We start from the raw sequence: 21117 nt of genomic DNA, 5'->3' as shown, positions 1-21117 counted from the left end.
TTGATGCAATATTTTCGAAAAAAAACCGATCTCTTTCCTTTCTAGCTCGTAGCCATCAAATTTAATCGATCTTTCTATATTTTTCCTGTAATCTACGCGTGAAAATACAGTACAATTTCGGTAAGTGTCGGATTGCCCCTTGAGTTGTGGTGGGGCGGCAGACAGTGCCGTATCACGATGTCTTCCAATGCTTATTAATCTATAATGTATAATTCTTCTCGGATATAAAAGATTAAATAATAATTTAATATATAATTAGATTAAAATTAAATTTACCTACTTCAAATTTATAATTAAAAACATTTTTTTTATTTTATTAATGCCCATATTTAAAAACGTTTTTATACGGCGCTGGTTTTTGATGCGCACGCAAAAAGTAGGAGAAAGGCACCCGACAGTTATGCGCGTTCCACACTTAAACCTTTTGGAGATCCGACACAACGCGACGTGCCCCCTTCAATGACTCTGCGCATAGGGGAAGTGAGTGTTTCTCAGTTAAATGCTTCTTGCTTTAAATCATTGTTAATATAAAAAGTAAATTAGTATTCTTATAACAACAATTAAATCATATGTTAAATTTAAAAGATTTAATATGTTTCAGAAAATTTTGTGAATTTGAATTAAGTGATTATTTATTTTAACCAATTATTAACTATTATAATAAATTAACTGTATTCATACCGATTTATTTTTGTATTTAAAACAAATAACATTTTCTTCTATCATGTAACATTAACTTAATAGAATAATTTCATTTTAAAATTTAAATGTAAAAATAAAAATAATTTATGTCGAAATGTAATCTTTTTTCTGAAATTTAAAACTATTCATTTTTAAATACAGTAAAATGAAAATTTTGTAAACTCATAAATAAATAACGCTATTTTTATTAAAATATATTTTTAAAACGCCTACACGGAGAGAAAAACCATGCGTTTTTAGTATGAAGAGGCATACGTTTAATGTATGGAACTTTCTCATGCGAATACTGTATGACATTCATAGTTTCGCAGTAAGAAGTCCATACGCCAAACGTATGTAATACAAACATACTACGAGTGTATGAGCTTCATACTCTCTCAGTATGATACTCATAGAACAGACTATTAAGCCACGCCCACTTTCAGTTTGCATATTTCTGAATCACCTGCCCGCTTTCAATTCTTTGCTCAGTTTTGATTTATTTAAATAATTTTTTATTATATTTCAAAGATGAAGTTAAGATGAATATGTTATGTATTGTTATTAATATTTATGAAATTATAAAAAATTATTAATAAATGTAAAATGTAAATGTAGCAGGAAACACTTCTTTATTTTTTTAATTTGTCACTTCACCAAATAATATATTTTCACAAATTTATAATAATAATTATTATTATTATAACAATAATTTATAATAATAAATTATGCGGGGATCAGGAACAAATTCACAAGATACTCTCTCAATAGGAAATGAGCAAGCTGAAAGAAGGCGTGGCTTAATCGTCAGTTGTATAGCTATCATACCGAGAGAGTATGAAGCTCATACAACTGGACTATGTACGGCATACAGTTAAACTATGCAATACTCTCATACTAGAAACGCATGAATTCTTACGTAGGAACGGTTCATACTATCCTAGTATGAACCACTTTCATACTAAAAACGCATGCTTTTTCTCTCCGTGTACCTAATATATTATTTATTACTGTTTATATGTATATAAAATTAATTTATGAAAAATACATGTTTGAAAAAGAAAATTCATTATTAACAATAAATTAAAACAAATGTTCTTTTAACCAATAATAATTAATTCCATTAAAAAAATTTATCAATTAATACTTGATTAAATGTCAAATTTAATTAAATTAAATATTCACAAAATTTTCTGAAACATATTAAATCTATTAAATTTAACATATGATTTAATTGTTGTTGTAAGAATAATAATTTATTTATTACATTAAAGATGATTTAAAGCGAGAAGCATTTAACTGAGAAACACTGTTTGCCCATTATCGGGAAAAATAATTTGAAAAAAATCGATCAGTACGTCAAATGAGAAAAATGACTTTTCATCATTAAAACTCAAAAATTTTGATAGTAATATCGTTTAAAAAAAATTTCGATTTTTTTTAAAAGTACGTTTAAAACACACATTTTGAAAAAAAACTTTTAAAATTGATGCATTTTTAAGGAAGTTATGAGCATTCAGATAAGTCATGAAAATTCTCCAATTTTCAGAATTCTATAACTCGAAAACGGCTTGCTAAAAAAATTTGAAAAAATTCATGGAAGTTAGTCTCAATTAGTACTAATAGAAAAAAAATCTCAAAAAAATTCGTAGTTGCAGATGGACTTTCACTTTGGTGTGGAATACATTATATGTTATTTTATTTCGTTAGAATTATAATTTGTTTATAAACATTCATTAATTTTTTATTAAAAAACATTTGAAAAAAAATTTAGATTTTAAAAAAATTTGGGAACCCACGGCAAGCCGGGGCCCTAAGCAACTGCTTATTTTGCTTACATATAAATCCGGCCCTGGCTAGGGAAGAATGTAGACATGAATTGTTTTTAATAATTTGAATTATATAACAAAATACCGTTCCAAAAAGCCCAAGAACATTTAAAAATATTATTTTTTGACAGAAGTAAAAAAAGTAGAAAAAACATTGAAAATTGGGTTTTTCTTAGATATCTAATTGAAAAATTAACATATTCTCTTTATCAAGGTGTCATTTCTTTCAGAATTTTATTAACTTTTATAAAATAAAAAGGGAAAAATTTTAGTTTGAATATTTTTGTAGATTTATACCGTTTAATAGTCGTTGAAAAAGCAGAGATCGCACAATTTTCGATGGTAGTGTATTTAATTAAAATAAATATAAAACTGAAAACATTTTTACAAATTTGATAAAAAATTACAACTAGTAAGTTACACTGATTCCATAGCTTACCCAACGTTATAGCCTGTTCTAAGCTTCTGAGATACTCTGTCCGAAAAGTCAACATTCTCGCTTAGAACATATTTACCTTTAAATTTCTTGAATGCTTCATTTGAATTACAGTGTAGCACTTCAACAGAATCACTCTCCTCCTAATAAAACATATTAGAATAAATTTAAATATTACCTCAAAAATCTTCACCAACCGCAATGACCAAAATATGCAATATAAAGTTTCTTTTTTAAAATTATGTCATAAAATTCATAACAACTCTGTGGTTACCCACTAGGTAAGAAGGCTTGCATTATTAAGAATTCAAATTTTTAACTTGAATGCCAAACTAGATATATTTTTATAGACAGAAATCGAATTAAAATGTCCAAAGGATGTAGTTACATTTTAAAAGCTAATCCTAAAATAGGAAATCTTGTTTCAGTATTCGAAAAACTTATTAAAATTTTGTTAACTATTTTAAGTACTTCATGCACAAACGATTGAATTACTTCTATTAAATTCTGTAATTATTACATTTATAAAAAAATTTGACTAAAACTTTTTGCAAATTTTATCATAAATTTAACAAAAATTTCCTTTTTTTAAAAAAACTTTGATTGCAACTCTTCGAAATATCAATTTTTTCTAAAAATTTCAAATTAAAATTCTTTACAAACTTATTTAGTCCTAGGAACGGATGTTAAACCCGTTACATTTGTATTAGGTTTTTCATTCATTAAAATATTTTCAAAATTTTCAATTTCAAATCACATGAAATTTACTTATTTCTATCAATCTTATAATTATTGTAGATTTCCTAATATTCGATTATTTAAAAAATTTTTTTTAAATTGATATTTATTTTGACAAAAAAAATTTGTATCCATGAGTGGACCACCTTGCTAAAGTCGCTTAAAAACGATTAAAAATCAAATAAACAGCGAAGGATTTAAATGCTTATAGAATATTTATTTATTATAAACACTTAGATCATTCAAACAAACATCAAAACATTCAGTTGATGCGAATTGCAAATCTAACTCAGCGAAAATGTTAGCTGCTATTACATCATTTTTGAAGTTTGAGGATCAGGACAATAATGGATTTCAATACGAAAATGATGAAAAAGAACATCCTCCACCAGTCCCTAAAAATGAGCCAATGCAGCTTTACGACCCATAAAGCCAATGAAGTAGTTTTTGCACGAAAACTACTGTCAACGGCAAATACCCAAGGTTGCTATTTCTGCAACAAAGATTTCTTTGGAACTGAAAATAATATTGTAACACACACACTTAATGAAAAATACATGCTTTGAAAGAGGATATCTCAGGTGTACACAATATATTGTCAGAAAATTGCCTCAGATGTGTTTCCAAAGAAATCTTTGTAAGAACTTGCAGGAATTTTTATGGAAAATGAACTTTGAATGGATGTTTTGTTCATCCCACAAACAATTTTTAATAGAAAGATTTATTAAAATAATTATCAAATCCATTCACAAAGGGTGTATCCACACTGATACAGTGAAAAAAATTTATTTGATTCAAATACTTTATTACTTGTTTGTTATAAAATAAATGTTTCTTTTAACAAATAATTTTTTTGAATAAAATAAATTGTATTTAAACCAATAATTTCTGTACTTAAAACAAATACTATTTAAATAACTCAAATAATAATTATTTAATACAAATAAATATTTATTTGATAATATTTAGTCCAATAATAGAGTATTTGAATCAAATAAATTGTTTTTCAGTGTATGTAAATAGAAAATATTAATTACTATAGTTACTATTATTTTGAATTTAAATCAAATATTTTGTTATTTTCAAGAGGGGCTACCTTGTTTAAATATGAGAAGCTGTGATAAATAAAACAAAATTTATTTATAATACCTTTGAAATGCATGTATGTCATAAATATTTATATAGTCGGGACAACTGTGGCTGCCCTAGTTGTGCCGACTGTTGGGGCGACGGTCGGTAGCCATAGTTGGGCCAACTATGGCAAAGATTGTCGGCCCATCTTTGACAGCCAAAGGTCGGGCCAACTAGCGAATTAATAACGTCAACCGACCTATGGTCGACTCAGTTGGCCCAACTATGGCTGCCAAAGGTTGGCCGACCAAAAGTTTATTAGTCGGGCCAACTAGGGCTGCCCAGGTTGGTCCAACCTTGGCATTAAAATTTTTGCCGACCAATAAAAAATAAAATATAAAAATTTGTTATACGAATAACATAAATTAGTAATTATATCTAACACGCTATCCATTACCCTATGCTTACATGAGAGTCTAAGGAAAAATTAGTCTCATAAGTTCTTGTTCTTATCGACCCACTAAAAACCACACCCTTTGGCTGGACTAATCCTCACACTATGGAACTGCTGTTAAGCTTTAAACTTCGTAGGTGAAGGTCCCTGGGATCTCGCTATCGCAACGCTTACCGTTGCCAATCTTACTGGCCTACTTGGCATTGGTTCTTGCGAGTCTTTTTGGCTTCCTCGAGGTCTGACCTGAAAACCCTGCATGATCGGCTACCCCGCAGTTAAAGCACGCAGCCGATCTGTCTGCTCCCTATTGAAAAAAAACACGTATAATTGTACGTATAATAATACGTATTATTATACGTGTAATTATACGTATTATTATACGTATAATTATACGTATAATTATACGCATAATTATACGTATAATTATACGTATAATAAGACATACGAATTTGAAACAAGAATTATACGTATAATTATACGTATAATAATACGTATAATTAATTATACGTATAATAATACGTATAATTATACGTATTATTATACGTATAATTATAATTCTATTAAAAATAGAATAATAGAATAGAATAATAATAGAATAATTAGTAGCAAAATTGCGCTGAAAATTTTTAGAAATTTTAAAATGCAAATTAAATTTCACGAAAAAAAATATCGTCTAATGTCAATTCAAGCAGTCACCCATCCAAGTACTAACCGCGTCCAACGTTGCTTAACTTCCGTGATCTGATGAGAACTTGTTCCTTCGCCTTGGTGTTTCCGCTGTCTTGTCTTGATTAATAACTTTGTCGTATAAGTATCACTAAAAGTGAGGTGCGATACAATACTTATACGACAAAGTTATTAATCAAGACAAGACAGCGGAAACACCAAGGCGAAAGAACAAGTTCTCATCAGATCACGGAAGTTAAGCAACGTTGGACGCGGTTAGTACTTGGATGGGTGACTGCTTGAATTGACATTCGACGATATTTTTTTTCGTGAAATTTAATTTGCATTTTAAAATTTCTAAAAATTTCCAGCGCAATTTTGCTACTAATTATTCTATTCTATTATTCTATTTTTAATAGAATTATAATTATACGTATAATAATACGTATAATTATATGTATTATTATATGTATTATTATACGTATAATTATACGTATTATTATACGTATAATTATACGTATAATTATACATATAATAATACATATAATTATACGTGTCTATATTTTATAATATTTAGGTATATATTAATAAACAAAAATATATCCCTATTGAAAAAAAAAAAAAAAAAAAATTATACGTATTATTATACGTATTATTATACGTATAATTATACGTATAATTCTTGTTTCAAATTCGTATGTCTTATTATACGTATAATTATACGTATAATAATACGTATAATTATACGTATAATAATACATATAATAATACATATAATTATACGTATTATTATACATATTATTTTACATATTATTATACGTATAATTATACGTGTTTTTTTTCAATAGGGCTTTATTACAGCTTTTTGCTAGATGTCCGTAACCCAGGCATTGGTGACATCGGACGACCATGACTCTGTTTCTTATTTGACAGCACATAAAGCCAATCTTTATGCGCCACAATTCCTCCAGTCTGGCAGCCTCTTCTTGGTCGGTGACAACAACTGCGAGCTTCATCCCTCGCTTGTTGGGTCCTAAGACCGTCACCTTCCTGCTTCCTGGCTTTTCGAGCTCTCGTTCCAGCGCTTCCTGGACCTTTGTTTCATGGGTAAGGAAATCCAGGTCGCGGATCCGAGTGTAACTTTCCGTTCAACCGTCTGCACCTTACCCATGCTGCTAACAGCCTTAATCACCTCGGCGGTAAAAGCTACCATGTCCGACTCACCTCCAACCCTGATCAAGAGGAGTCCCTTTTTATTGGGCCTTGCCACCAAGACTCTCGTGTGGGCAATGTCAAGCTTCTGCGTGCTTCTGCTTAGCCAAATTTACAAGGTACTGAAGCACCTTTAATCCATTCTTGATTGTTCGATTAACGGTCTTCTGGATGTCGCAAGATTTCATCATCTTGACGACCTCCTCTTCGATCCTTAGAAGGAACCCAGATTCTTCCTTCCTAAAACTGACGCATATTTCGCGTTCCTCGTTTATGGCTTCGTTGTCTAGGTCAGACGGAATTAAACTTCTTCCGCTCTTGACATTAGAAACGCTTGAAGCACTTCCTCTTTTACTTTCAAGTCTTTCCAAACGGACATGGGGGAGCTTAAGATACTGGATCCTCCATGGTCCATCTTCCTTGTGGCATTAAATGCTGCAGAACCCAAGATATCCAATACTGCAGCACTGTTATCACTGGATTTCGACGCTGGGAAGCCAACTTGCTCACCTTCAGCAGCGCCGGCACTGGGGTATCCCTCCCTTGCACCGTAAACGTCCTTATTCAATTCTTTACTTTCCATATATATATATATATATTTCTCCCCACTATACATCTTGGTTTTTAGAATTCCTTTAGTGAAAACCCCTACCACCACAACAAGATCTACCAAGAATTTACTAGACTTTTAGTAGCAGACAACTACACTTTCTACACTTCTACAATTACAAATACTTTTTAATGACAAATTATTTACAAATTTAATAACATTTAATACTTTTTTTTCATTTTACTACAGAGTATTAAAAAGCATTAAATAAAAACTGCTTTTATAATTCATCAAAGAATTAAAAAACCTTGCACAATCAAAAATTAAAATGTATTAAAAAATTTAATATTTTTTAAAAGCTATAAGCAGAAAAAACACTAACCTTGAAAAATTTATTTTCAAATAAATCAAAATCTTTTGATATATGCTTGTAGTTTTTATTCTTTTTAATTCAAGCCATTTTACAGGGTAAGCAGAACTCATGAAAAGTTTAATTTTTAAAAATTTAAATATTCAGCACTTTTTATGAGTTTGCATTTAGAGTAAAATATCATAAGGATAAGTCGAAGAATTTTTAATGAAGATGCCAGAACTTAACTAAGAAAAATAAAAAAAATTTTAATTAAATTTAATTGAAATTTAATAAATAATGAAATAAACTCAACAAGAAGGCAAGACTTGATAATTCTTTTCTTAAGAAATAAAGAATCTTGGCAATGCACCGAGCGAATCCACGAGTCAAAAGACTTATAATGACAAATTAAATAATGAAGTGAGAATAATATTACCTTGGAAAGATCTGCCGATTGTTCGGATTCAGGTAAATCTGTTGTTTCGTAAACATCTACTTGATCATAAGCCTGAAAAAATATTTTATATATTTATATTTTCAATCTATTAGTTTATAGTTTTGCAAAGAAATATTTTATAATGTTGTTATATGGTTTTCTCATGGATGAAGAATTGTTCGTGTCTTTGGGATTTACGAGTGATATGTGAAATGTGTATTGATTGTTTTCTTCGTGATCAAAATTATTATCAAAATTATTAATGTTTAATAATTTGTTTAATTTTTAATGAATCGGTCTCAAACTCGTATTCTGATGTAAGAATACGGGAACCTAAAAAAAATTCATTTGAAGGTAGCATTTTACTCTTAAACCTTATTTTACCTATATTACCGATGACAAGTGCCGCAGGATTTAAAAAAAAAAATTTGATGCCCGAAAATGACCGTTAAAAAACGTTAGATTTTTACACTATGAACAATTGACTCTATCTTAGCAAATTTTCTATTTAAGATATTAGCATAAATGATCATCAAATTTTTAAAAAAATATTTAGACATTAAAAATAGATGAGAAAGTAGAGGCACGAATTTACCTCGCACGAAAAAATATTTTTTAAAAGTAATTGAATTTTCAAAGATTTACAACTGAGATTTTTGAAATTAATTGAACTTCCAGTGATTTTTAATTAAAAATTTTTGATGATTTCACTAAAAAAATTATAACAAATTTCGGACAAAAATACAATAATTTCAAAACCATTTTTAATTGAAAAATGGTTACAGATAGTTGAATTTTTAAAGAAGATTATAAAAATAGTTAAAAATAATTGAATTTCAGGAAAGAAATAATTGAAATTAATAAACTTCAAAAAATTTTAGAAGAATAATTTTAGAAATAATTAAATTTTAGAAGCTTTTAAATTGAAATTTTTGATATTAAATTAATTTTAAGTTAATTTTGAATTGAAAATTTTGATAATACTGTGAAACAGTATAATACTGTATATCAGATTTTAAGGGACCGGAAAATAATCCGATGTAAGCGGGAATCCGAATTATGCGGGTCCCATATAAGTGGGTTTCACTGTAATTAATTTTGAATTGAAATTATTGTGAATAATTGACTTTTAGTTAATTTTGAATTGATAATTTTGAAAATAATTTAATTTTAGATGATTTTGAATTTAAATTTTTTAAAATAATTGAATTTCAATTGAAATTTTGGATAAAAACTTAATTTTAGTTGATTTTGGATTAAAAATTTTGATAATAATTAATTTTGAATTGATATTTTTGGGAATAATTGAATTTTAAATGATTTTGAAAGTAATTGAATTTTAATTGAAATATGTTTCTAACCAAAAATTTACAAAACAATAATAAATAAAAAAAAATCCTTAAAAAATTGATAAAAAAAATATTAAAAAATTTTTAAAAAAATTGTTTTTGAGTAACTTTTTAAAAGAAGAGTAATTTTATAGGTATATAATCAAAAATACGAGAAAAATTTGCTTCACAACTTTTATTACAGAATTGTCTGCCCTAGTTTTCAACGATAATAATAACAAAGCAGCCGTTTTTGTACATAATATATAATGTATCTTACTATTGATATCGCCTATAATAGGAAAAAACACATTTAAAAGAAGAAAATTTTCATCCCAAAAAAGAGTTATTTTGCAATTTTATGCAATTTTTTACGAATTTTTGGATATGTACCTTTAAAATTACTCTATTTTTAAAAAGTTACTTATAAACAATTTTTACCAATTTTTTATGGTTTTTCTTATTATTTATTGTTGTTTTTTAAATTTTTAGTTAGGAACCTATAATATTGTGCCTAATTTTAAGTGTCATTGAAATCAATTGTTTTTAACTTAATAATTTTACAATAATTTTACAATATCATAATATGTTTTAACTTATTCATCGCATCCATTCTGCAATTTTTGTAAGTTGTTTTATTTTTTATTAATTTTTAAATTAAAATTTTTTAATTTAGTTTTCTATGAGCGACGTTATTAATAAATTATTATTATTTATTATATTATTTTTTTTATATGACGCAACCGTTACTATTCAGCGCAGCCAGTATACAATTTTTGTTATTGCTAGATCATATTTTATATATTTTCTTCTTTTAAATGTGTTTTTTTTTCCTATTATAGGCGATATCAATAGAAAGATACATTATATATTATGTACAAAAACGGCTGCTTTGTTATTATTATCGTTGAAAATTAGGGCAGACAATTCTGTAATAAAAGTTGTGAAGCAAATTTTTCTCGTATTTTTGATTATATACCTATAAAATTACTCTTCTTTTGAAAAGTTACTCAAAAACAATTTTTTGAAAAATTTTTTAATATTTTTTTTTATCAATTTTTTAAGGATTTTTTTTTTATTTATTATTGTATTGTAAATTTTTGGTTAGAAACATATAAAATTGTATCTAATATTAAACGTTATTCAAATCAACTGTTTTTCATTTAAATATTTTATCATTTTTTAGACTTTTCATAGAATTGAAATTATTCTCAAAACTTAGATGGACACCTGCATCCTGTATCGCATAGCACAATTAAAACTTTTACATTGACTACAATCATCTGTCATATTGTAATTGTGCCAAAAAAATAAAAATTTAAAAATTCTTTTAAACATTGTTGCACATTATGTAGAAAATTCTTTATAAAACTGTTGGAGAGTATTTAGTTTAATTTTGTAGGTATAGTTGACGTCTTCCAAAAGGAACCTTTTTTGGTGCACTTGATTCCGGACAACTAGTAATATATGTAAATTCAAACAAGAACCTCTTTATAAAGGTTTACTTTGGATAAGAAAAATAAAAACCGATATTTTAAAAGGTTTTTCGATTTATTATGAACATTTTTCTCAAAAATTTGCAAAATCTCCATGTGTTTGTGGGTCAATTTACAGCAATATAATATAATATAATATAAGATTAAAAAAATATATTATAATATAATAGGTATATTATAATATAATATAATTAATATTGTTGTTATAATTATAATAAAAAAAAAATATTTAACAATTGTCATTTCATCCTTCAATGATACTGATCAAAATTAAGATAAATTTTATACAATATGAATAATATATTAATTTAAAACATAAATTATATATATAATATACATAAACTACAATAAGTAAACAACAATAAGTACAACTATAATCGAGCGAGCGAGGAAATAAAGAAAGAAATAAATAAAGAAGATCTTATACTAAGATTTTATACTAAAAAAACGTATTTTGTTTAAAAATTTTGTAAAAAAAAATGAAAAGAAAATTCGAAAAAGTCGCATTTTATTAAAATAAGTCGAAAGAAGTCGGAAATAGTCGAAAAAGTCGTATAATCCGAGACGTGCAAATATTTAAAGTATTTTTCAGAAATTTAAAATATTTCATTTATTAGCATTATAAATTTTTTCTTGCACCAAAAAATTTGAAAAATTCATAAAATTGTTCATTTTTAGCAAAATTATTAAAAAGTTCCCTGACTTTTAATTAAACTCTCTTACTTTTCAGTGACTAAAATATTTCCCTGACTTTTCCATGACTTTTCTGACCGCTGGACAACCCCTAGTAGTATAGAAAAAAACCAAAAATATTTTCAAAAAATTCAAAATTCAAAAAATTTTGAAAAATTCCGAAAATATTGTAAAAATAGTTTTTTCCATTACCGGCCTAGGCTTAAAAGTTTCGTAAAAAAAGTACTTTTTTTGAAAAAAATTTTGAAAAAATCGATCAGTACGTCAAATGAGAAAAATGACATTTTATCATTAAAAAGTTCAAAATTTAATAGTAATATAATTTTTAAAAAATTCTCGACTTTTTTTTGAAAAGTACGTTTAAAAACACACATTTAAAAACTCTAATTTTCAAAATTCCATAACTCAACAACGGCTTGCTAAAAAAAATTTGAAAAAATTCATGAAAGCTGGTCTCAATTAGTACTAAAAGGAAAATAAATCTCAAAAAAATTAGAGATATAATTGCACATGGACTTTCATTTTGGCGTGGAATACATCATTTATTGACTTAATTATCATGTTATAAAGTCAAATATATTAATTTTTTGTTAATTCGACACATATTTATTTTTTTAGTTTACTAAATGTAAACTTGATAGTATGAATTTAAGTTTGATTAAAATAAAATTTAATTATTTAGATCGTGTAAAATGTTCAATACATTAAACTTAGAAATAACTTACAGTTTCAGTCAACAAATGTTTTGACTAATGAAAATTAAGATTGAAATTTGGTCAATTAAATTTAAAATTTTGATAATACATAATTAATTTTGAATTGAAATTTTTAAAAATAATTGAATTATATTTGATTTTAAATTAAAAATTTTAAAAAAAATTCAATTTTAGTTGATTTTGAATTTAAAATTTTGAAAATAATTGAATTTTTCCAATTATTTTGGGAAATAATTGAATTTTAATTGAAATTTTGGATAATAATTTAATTTTAATTGATTTTTTATTGAAAATTTTGTATAATAATTTAATTTTAATTGATTTTTTATTGAAAATTTTGATAATAATTAATTTTAAATTAAAATTTTTAAAAATAATTGAATTTTATTTGATATTGAATTGATTTATGATTTTGAATTAAAAATTTTTGGTAATTTTATCTGATATTTTTTTAAAATTATAAACAATTCCCGTGTGGAAAAAGCCACGATCTTGCCCTCAAGAGTTCGGGGCCCCCGGCGGGGGCCCATGAGGGCTGATCCATATGGCGAATCCATGAGGGGCAACGTAGGGGCCCCGCATGGATCGCCCTCATGATCGATTAACAAAATTTTCTAAGTCCAAAAATCAAATATTTTTTTATCACCAAAAAATTAATGTTTATAATGATTCAGAACAACGAAAAACGCGTTTTTAATAAAAATATATTTACACTTTTTTGAAAATAACACTCACACTTATGGCAATATAGACAGAGATGGGCACGTATAATACATGATGTATTATACATAGTTTTCTACACGTATAATACATAGTATTATACTTCTTCTGTTTTCTACGTACGTTATGTATTATACATTGATTGCGTGACGCGCGGGATTTTAAAATTTTTTAAATAGAAACATGTTATTTTAATAATATATTTCCTAACATTTTGTAGTAATGCCTACTTAACAATTTATTAATCAATGTCAAAAAATTTGTTAAAATTTATGATGTTTTGAAAATGTAAAATATAATCGAGATTCGAACTGTTCTGGGCAGACCGGTGTTCTGGTCAGATTTATAGGTTATGTATCTGCATAAATGTAAATAGCAAATGACTTAGTGATTGTTGTGAAACATTTTTTAATAAAAATATGAGTAGAAAAGGTGGTCGACCAAAGCATAATGCTTGGGATGAATTGTGTTTCTTTCCCAAAAATGATGTCAATGGGAAAAATGTTGCTTTATGTGCTATATGCAACAAGATCTTGCAAAATACAGCAATTGACAGGTTAAAAAGTCACAGGTAATAAGCACTTTTTATACTTTGAAGCAATTTCAAATTATTAATGTAATTGTAAATTATTTGTTATTAAAAAAGTTTTATTCCACTTTTAGAAGAACATGTATCTTGTTGGACACTGTAAACGAAGATCTAAATGATAGAAATAATCAAAATGTCTGTTTGGAAACATCTAAAATGAGTTTAAGCGAAAGTCAGCTATCAGCGATTGAGACAATTGATATTGAAATGGAAAACAATAATTCTGTAAGTTTTGCTTTTTTACAAACCTTTTTTTTTATTATATTAAATTTTATTTTAAAAATTCAAATTCGTTTCTGTACTCACTAAATCTTTATAAGTGAAATTCCACTTATTAAAAGTTATAATTCGCTTTCTCGTTCAATAAGTATATATGCATTTTCAATAAGTGAAATTTCACTCGAAATAAGAGAAAAAGTCACTTACTTGAAGTGCATTTACACTTATTGAACAAGAAAGCGACATAACTTTTAATAAGTTAAGTTTCACTTATTTATATTTAGAGAGTTTGCTTGCAACTTTTTTAGTTCGTTTATATAATAATGTTCATTAGTGTCTGTTCAAGTAATTATAAAACTTATTTATCTTCAGATAATTGAATGCAATAAAAATTGCAATAGTTCCATTTCAAAAATGAAACAGCCACGTCAATATCAACCACGCATAAAATCTTTCCTGGATGTGGTAAGTGAAAAAGAAAAAATTGAATTAAACGAAGCATTTGCAAACCTTTTTTTTGGATGTAATGTGGATCCAAAAGTCGCTGATTCAGATTATTTTAAGCACTGCATTAAGTTACTGCGTCCTGGTTACGTTTCGCCTACATGCGAGGAAATATCGACGACACTTAAATAAATGTTACGAAAATTTCGAAAAACAAAAAAAAGATTTTAACAATAGTCCTGGAATATTGTATATCCTGATTGTAAATGAAGATCATTCTAAATGTGTTATAACTTTAATTCGCCACTGGAATTTTGAAATTGCATTTCTCAGGTCATCTTTAATGCAAACAGCCAGACTTGGAGAAGAATATGATCGTGAATTAAATGAAAATGTATTGACTTCTCTTAATGAAGCAAGAAATGTTTATAATTTAGATGTTTATGCAATTGTCTCGAAAGAATCTACAATTTGTTTAAACATTAATTGCAATGTGTTGTTTTCGTTATGTAATGTAGAACACGCTCATTTTGTTGCTGATTCTCTTTTGAGCGATGAAGTTTATGAAAAGGCAAATTCGATTGTAGTAGAGTGCAAACGAAATAAAAACTTGCAACTCTTACTTAAATTTGATGAAAAAGAAATTATAGAACAAAGTTTAAAAAAATGGATGGCTCACTATAATGTGTATTTATTTTATGCGAAGTATTTAGACAAATTAAAACACCTATTCATTGTCAGTAAATTTAAATTTCCGCAAGAAATTACTTCGCTTTTAATAGACGACTCTTTTGAAATAGAAGTCAATAATCGCATAAATACACTTGAAATAATAGTACAATTGATTAAAAAGTTTGAGAAAAATGACTGCTTTATAGGAGATGCCATAGAAGAATGGAGAATTTTATTTACCAGTACTTCGGATAATAATCTTCTAGTAAGTCTTGGTGTATTTGAGGAAGATATATTTAAGCCTCTTGCTCTAACAGCGAACTTTTTAAGTCATAAATACAGAGGTCAAAATTTGACTGTAGCACAAATGCAAGAAATAAATGGATTTTTAATAGATAATTTAGACGAGAACGGTTTAAATCAATTGATTTTTTATAAAGAAAAAAAGGGAGCGTTTTCCAAAATATTTGAAAAAAAGATTAATTCTTCTCAAACTTTCTGGAATTTAGTTGAAATGGATTATCCCGAGTTAGCAAAAATGGCAAAGAAAATAATAAGTATTCCAGCATCAGCTGTTGATTTAAAATGTCACTTCGTTAAAGGAAAATATACTTCTAATGAACAATTGATGAAACATGTTAATTTGTATTACGAATTAAGATTTCGAGATTCGATGCAAACCAATCGCTTTTAAAAACGATTTTACATAAATATAAACCAATGTTTTTGGTAGCAATACTATCTTAACATGTACAAAATAATATTTTAAATATAAGAATAAGTGTTTATTAAAAATAAGTTTTTTATACGTGTTTAACATTCGTTAATTTAGCTTCATCATGATCTCAATGTAAATCAACAAAGATTAACTTTATTTTTAAGTTACTGTTGTAAACAGTATTTATGAAAATAAAAATATGTTTTGTAAATTTAAGTTATTTATTTATTCATTGGTTATTAAATTAATAAATTTTCTTGTAAAACGAATTTTTTAAAATTAAAAATTTTTCAAAACAGAATTAAGGATAATTAAATATTAATAAAACAATAAAGTGGTTTTTTTATTTCAGTATACAAAAAATGATTACTTAAAAGATTTTTCAAATAGGTGAATTCTATATTAAAATTTTATGTTCAAACAATTACAATTTTTACAGGGATCACAGTTCATCCCCTTTTTCCCCTTAAATAAAAATTTTCCCCTTTCCCCCTTTTTCAGGAATTTTCTCCCCTTTTCCTTCTTTTCAGGAAATGTAATTTTTTTGTAAACGTAAAAATTGTAATTTATTTTTTTAATAAGTGTTTTTAAGCAAGTTTCATACAATTTTCATATAATTTTTCCAAAAAAATCAATTACTTAAAAATTATTTTTCATCCCAAGAATTCAATTATTTTCATAAATAATAAATTTCTTTTCAGGAATTCAATTATTTTTAAAAATTTTTTAAAAATTCATTCATCGCAGGATTTCAATTTTTAAAATATACAATTTTAAATGAATTAAAAAAATTAAAAGTTTTATTAAAATTTTTTTAAAGAATATAATAATTTTAGAAATTTATGATGAAATTCTTTATAAGAATTTAACTTTAAAAGACATACAATCATTTATTTATTTTTGTATGTAAATAATTGAATTTACATAAATCTTCTATTAAGAATTTAATTTAAAAATGAATTTCAGTTAAAATTTTATTTATTTTAATATTAGAAGCGTTATAGTATGCATTTTTGGAAAGAATTAAATTTTAAAAGATTTTTAAATCGAAATCATTGAAAATATTATTTGTTGCAAAACTGTAATAATATTAAAAATTATTAAAAATTTTATTTTTAAAAATTATCAATTTATTATTGTTATAAAAAATAGATTATGTTTCGAATAATTTTGTTTTAAAAATTTCAACAAAGAAATGATTGAATTTTTGAAGAATTACAGTTTTCATTTTTAGTAATAATTAAATTTCAAAAATGTTTTACATTAAAATCATTTAAAATTGTTTTATTACTGTGAAAAAATAAATATTCAAATATTTATTTAACAAAAATAATTTAACTTTTGAATGTAATTTAATTTAGAAATTTTTTGAAAAAATTAATCTTGATAAATAATTTAAATTTTTTAAAGATACTTAAATTCTTGTAAATAATTTTAAAAAATTTATTTCAATTTCCAATTATTTGGAAATTTTGTCAAATGGAATTGAAATTATTTAATATTTTAAAGAATTTTATTTGTTTATTTTAAAAAATTATTTTTAAATATATAATTGTATTCTTAAAGAATTTTAAATTCCAATTTAGAAAATAGTTGATTTTTGCCAGAATTTAGAATTGAAATTATTAGCAGATTAGGAAGAAAAGTAAATATTTTTGATGAAAATTAGGATAAAGTCAAGGAAATAAAATACAGAATCAAATTTTTGTGAATTATCTGAAAGTAGTTTTTTTAGTCAAATTTAATTTTTCGATAACTACTTTTTTTTATTACTTTTTCACTCTAAAAGCTACTTTTTTGCTGCTTTCTTTTCAAAATTCCCCTTAAAAAAATTCTCTTTTTGTTTTGAAAAATCCCCCTTTTCCTCTATTTTTAAGTGAAAATGCCACTGTGATCCTTGTTTGTAGAATTTCAACTTATTATAAACAAAAGTTATTAATATTCGTCGCTTTCAAGATTAGAATCTCTTATTCGTAAAGTATAATAAACGTAAATCAGTTTTGTTGACGTTTCTATGGTTAATCGGTTTCTTATTTTACTGTGGACATGCTTCCATTGAGAAAACAATCTCTCGATTGCAGGTGTAGAACTCGGTATTTTAAATAATTTTTTAGCTAATCCAGATAAACTCTGATAACTTGTTTCTGCAAAGGACCAAAAAATGATTGGATCTTCAATTCCTTTGTCCTTTAGAGTTTTAAAAATACCCTCTTCTTTCAGATAAACATTTAAATTTTCTTGTCCACTTAAATCCAAATTTTCAATTAGAAAAGTCTCCGCCATTTCATTATATGTACGATCGTTTTCGAAAATCTTTCCTTTGTATCTCGGATGCAAAATATTTGCTGCTAAAGCTATTGGTTTCACAACTTTTTTAAGGCGGGCCTCAAGAAGTTTTTCATAATTATCATTATGAATTGGGAATTGTAATTTTAACCATTCTTCCACTGCATCAGCTATATTGCATTTATCACTTTGAAATTTATTAATTAATTCACATATTGAATCTAGAACGATTGTGAAGTGTGTTACTTGATCTTCAATATTTCTATCACGAATAATAGCGGCAACCTCATCAGTAACTTGAGAAACGTTTTTGTTCACCTCTTCTCGCATTAGTTCCAGATTTCGCATGTAACATCTAAAGCTGTTTCGATAACTGCACCATCTAGTATCACCAGGCAAACAAATTTTTATTCCTCCTTTTTTTACAAGTTGTCTTTCTAAAAATGGTGACTTAAATTCTTTTAAAACAGTGATTATTTTCTTACAATCAGTGAAAGAATTGACTAAAGAATTTGCCAGTAAGTTTCCACTATGACTGTTACAAGTTGAATGCCAACTATCAATCTTCTTACCCATCGAAACCATGCTGGAAACATTATCAGAAACTACTGCAAAAACTTCAGTTCTATAATTTTCTCTAGCCTCAATAATTGCATTGCCCACTGTATCTTCTAAAGCCAAAGCCGTTTCACTTTTTTCAGTGTAATCTTTAGAATTTAAAAATATTCTTTCACCATTTGCATTGTGAATCATACTTACAACATATTTTTCATTTGAACTTTTATTTTTCCATCCGTCTATCAATAAAACGCTATGTTTATCAATTAATTTTGCATTTTCTTGAATTAAATTTGAATGCACTTTATTCAAAATTGATCCACTTAAAGTAGACCTAGAAGGAAGTTTGTAATTTGGATTTAATCCACTGACGAACTTTTGAAAGTGCACTGATTCAACAACTACAAATGGTATGTTACAGCCAAAAATAAATTTTCCTAACAATTCATCAATTTCTTGAAAATCTTTATCATTAATGGCGGATTCTATATTTTTCTTTTGCCTTTTTGAAGGAACTTCTGGTTTAGATGATTTCTCATTATCTAATGTTGGCACATTTACATTGTCCTTATTTCTTAAGGGGGGAACACCAGTTGTAACTCAAAAAATAATGCTTTTTTCAAGAATATTTTCCAAAAGAACAATGAATCTTTTTAAAGAATACTATTTATTAGTTAAAAGTACATGTAAAAAGCTGTAATTTAAAAGAAAAAAAAAATTTTTTTAACAAAAACTTTTGGAGATATGAGCCATTGAAGTGGCGTCTTAAGAAAAAAGGCGAATTGCGGTGACCAGCATTCTGCAAGTATACTTCGTCTGAAATACAAAAATGAAATTGATTTACATTTATTATAAGATTATCTAGTTCGTGATCGAAGGATTTAAAAAAAAAAAAAAATTTGACAAAATGGCGACCTGTCAAAGTCAAAAGTATGATTTTCGTTAAAAAAATACGGTCGATTTTCAGCTATATAAAAAAAAGTTTTGATTAAAAAAAAAAATCCTTCGATCACGAACTAGACTTATATGTGTAAATGAAGCACACTAAATTTTAAATAAATCGGTTTAATGGTATTCGAGTAATCGTGGTCACCGACTTGGAAAATGTCATTTTGAGAAAAACGCATTAAAAGTTTCAACTTACTTTTTTTTGTTCAGAAGAAATTTTGTTTCTAAGTTACAAAGAGTCATCGATTCCTGGACCATATAATAACTCTTCCGCAGTGGTTGCCGTTTCTAAATCATAGGAAAAGGCCATCTGTCGTTAGGGTCAGGTATGGCTGGCCACCTTGTATGAAGCCACGGGACGCGCCGCTGCAGTGTTCTGTATATCTCATTTATTTTTCACCGGATCAACTTTGAAATTTACAGACACATTTCTAAATATGTATACTTTAAGAAAATGCACCAAAAAAAAAATCGATATTTCGAAAGTTACAACTGGTGTTCCCCCCTTAATATGCAAATATTTCTGAAATAAAAACAGAAAAAACCATTAATATTCAAAGACTATAAAATATAATATATATTTAGAAAACTAATTCATTCCTTACTGTAAATTCTCGCATGGGATCCCGTATAGGATCTTATATTGTTTCCTATACGAGATCCTATATAAGATCTTTTATAAATTTCCTATGAGACAAATCCTATGAGTGTTTATATGGGACTCTATATGGTATCTTATATAGAATCCTATATAGGAATTTGCAATAGTTATATTTATTTTAAAAAAATGTCAGAAATAATGTCAAACAAACAAATTTTAAAGAAAATTCTAATTTTTAACTTCTTTATTTTAAAATATTTTTAAATTTTGATCCTATATGGAAGTCTATATGAGATCTTATATAGAATCCCATATAAATAATCATAAAAGTTGTCTCATGAGAAGTTTATGAAAGATCTTAAACAGGATCTTGTATAGGAAACCATATAAGATCCTATGCGGAATCCCATGTGGAAATTCAAAGTAGGATTTAGAACAAAAGAAAATAAGTAATTGAAAGTGTAATTTCCAGAAAAAAATTTTATATTCTGATAGTTTTTCTGGATTATATGTAAATATATGTGTGTCCTTTAGAATTTTCAATAAAAAACCTATTCTCTTGATTTTTTAAATTAGAAAAAACTAAATTAAAATTTTGTTTTGAAAAACTTTAAATATGCTTTACTGCTTACTTAAAATTTATATTTTCATTAAAACAAAATTTTTTTCGATTAGATATTTTCCAAAATTACTGTACTCGAATG

At 26.3% G+C, this 21117-nt stretch overlaps 2 protein-coding genes and 1 long non-coding RNA gene across 3 annotated transcripts in view; 1 reads left to right on the top strand and 2 right to left on the bottom strand.

Moving 5' to 3' along the window:
• Positions 1 to 21117, bottom strand: part of LOC127289479 (dynactin subunit 2) — a 58752-nt gene that overhangs the window by 10803 nt on the left and 26832 nt on the right. Inside the window, exons 2-3 of the mRNA XM_051317439.1 lie at positions 8426 to 8497; positions 2950 to 3089 (exon numbers count right to left, since the gene is read on the bottom strand). Of these exons, the coding sequence (XP_051173396.1) occupies positions 2950 to 3089; positions 8426 to 8497 (212 nt within the window). The remainder of the gene's footprint in view (positions 1 to 2949; positions 3090 to 8425; positions 8498 to 21117) is intronic.
• On the top strand, positions 13616 to 14840 carry LOC127289480 (uncharacterized). Its single transcript, XM_051317440.1, has 3 exons — positions 13616 to 13949; positions 14042 to 14192; positions 14559 to 14840. The coding sequence occupies exons 1-3, from the start codon at positions 13798 to 13800 to the stop codon at positions 14820 to 14822; spliced, it is 567 nt and encodes a 188-aa protein (XP_051173397.1). The 5' UTR covers positions 13616 to 13797; the 3' UTR covers positions 14823 to 14840.
• On the bottom strand, positions 19515 to 20329 carry LOC127289485 (uncharacterized). Its single transcript, XR_007844167.1, has 2 exons — positions 20009 to 20329; positions 19515 to 19680 (listed from the first exon to the last, which is right to left on the bottom strand). It is a non-coding gene; the product is annotated as an uncharacterized LOC127289485 (long non-coding RNA).

This window comes from Leptopilina boulardi, unplaced genomic scaffold (genome assembly GCF_019393585.1).
Source record: "Leptopilina boulardi isolate dan_hultmark-lab unplaced genomic scaffold, ZJU_Lbou_2.1 LbouV2_41, whole genome shotgun sequence".
NCBI lineage: Eukaryota > Metazoa > Arthropoda > Insecta > Hymenoptera > Figitidae > Leptopilina > Leptopilina boulardi.
This window is presented reverse-complemented; position numbering and strand designations above follow the sequence as displayed.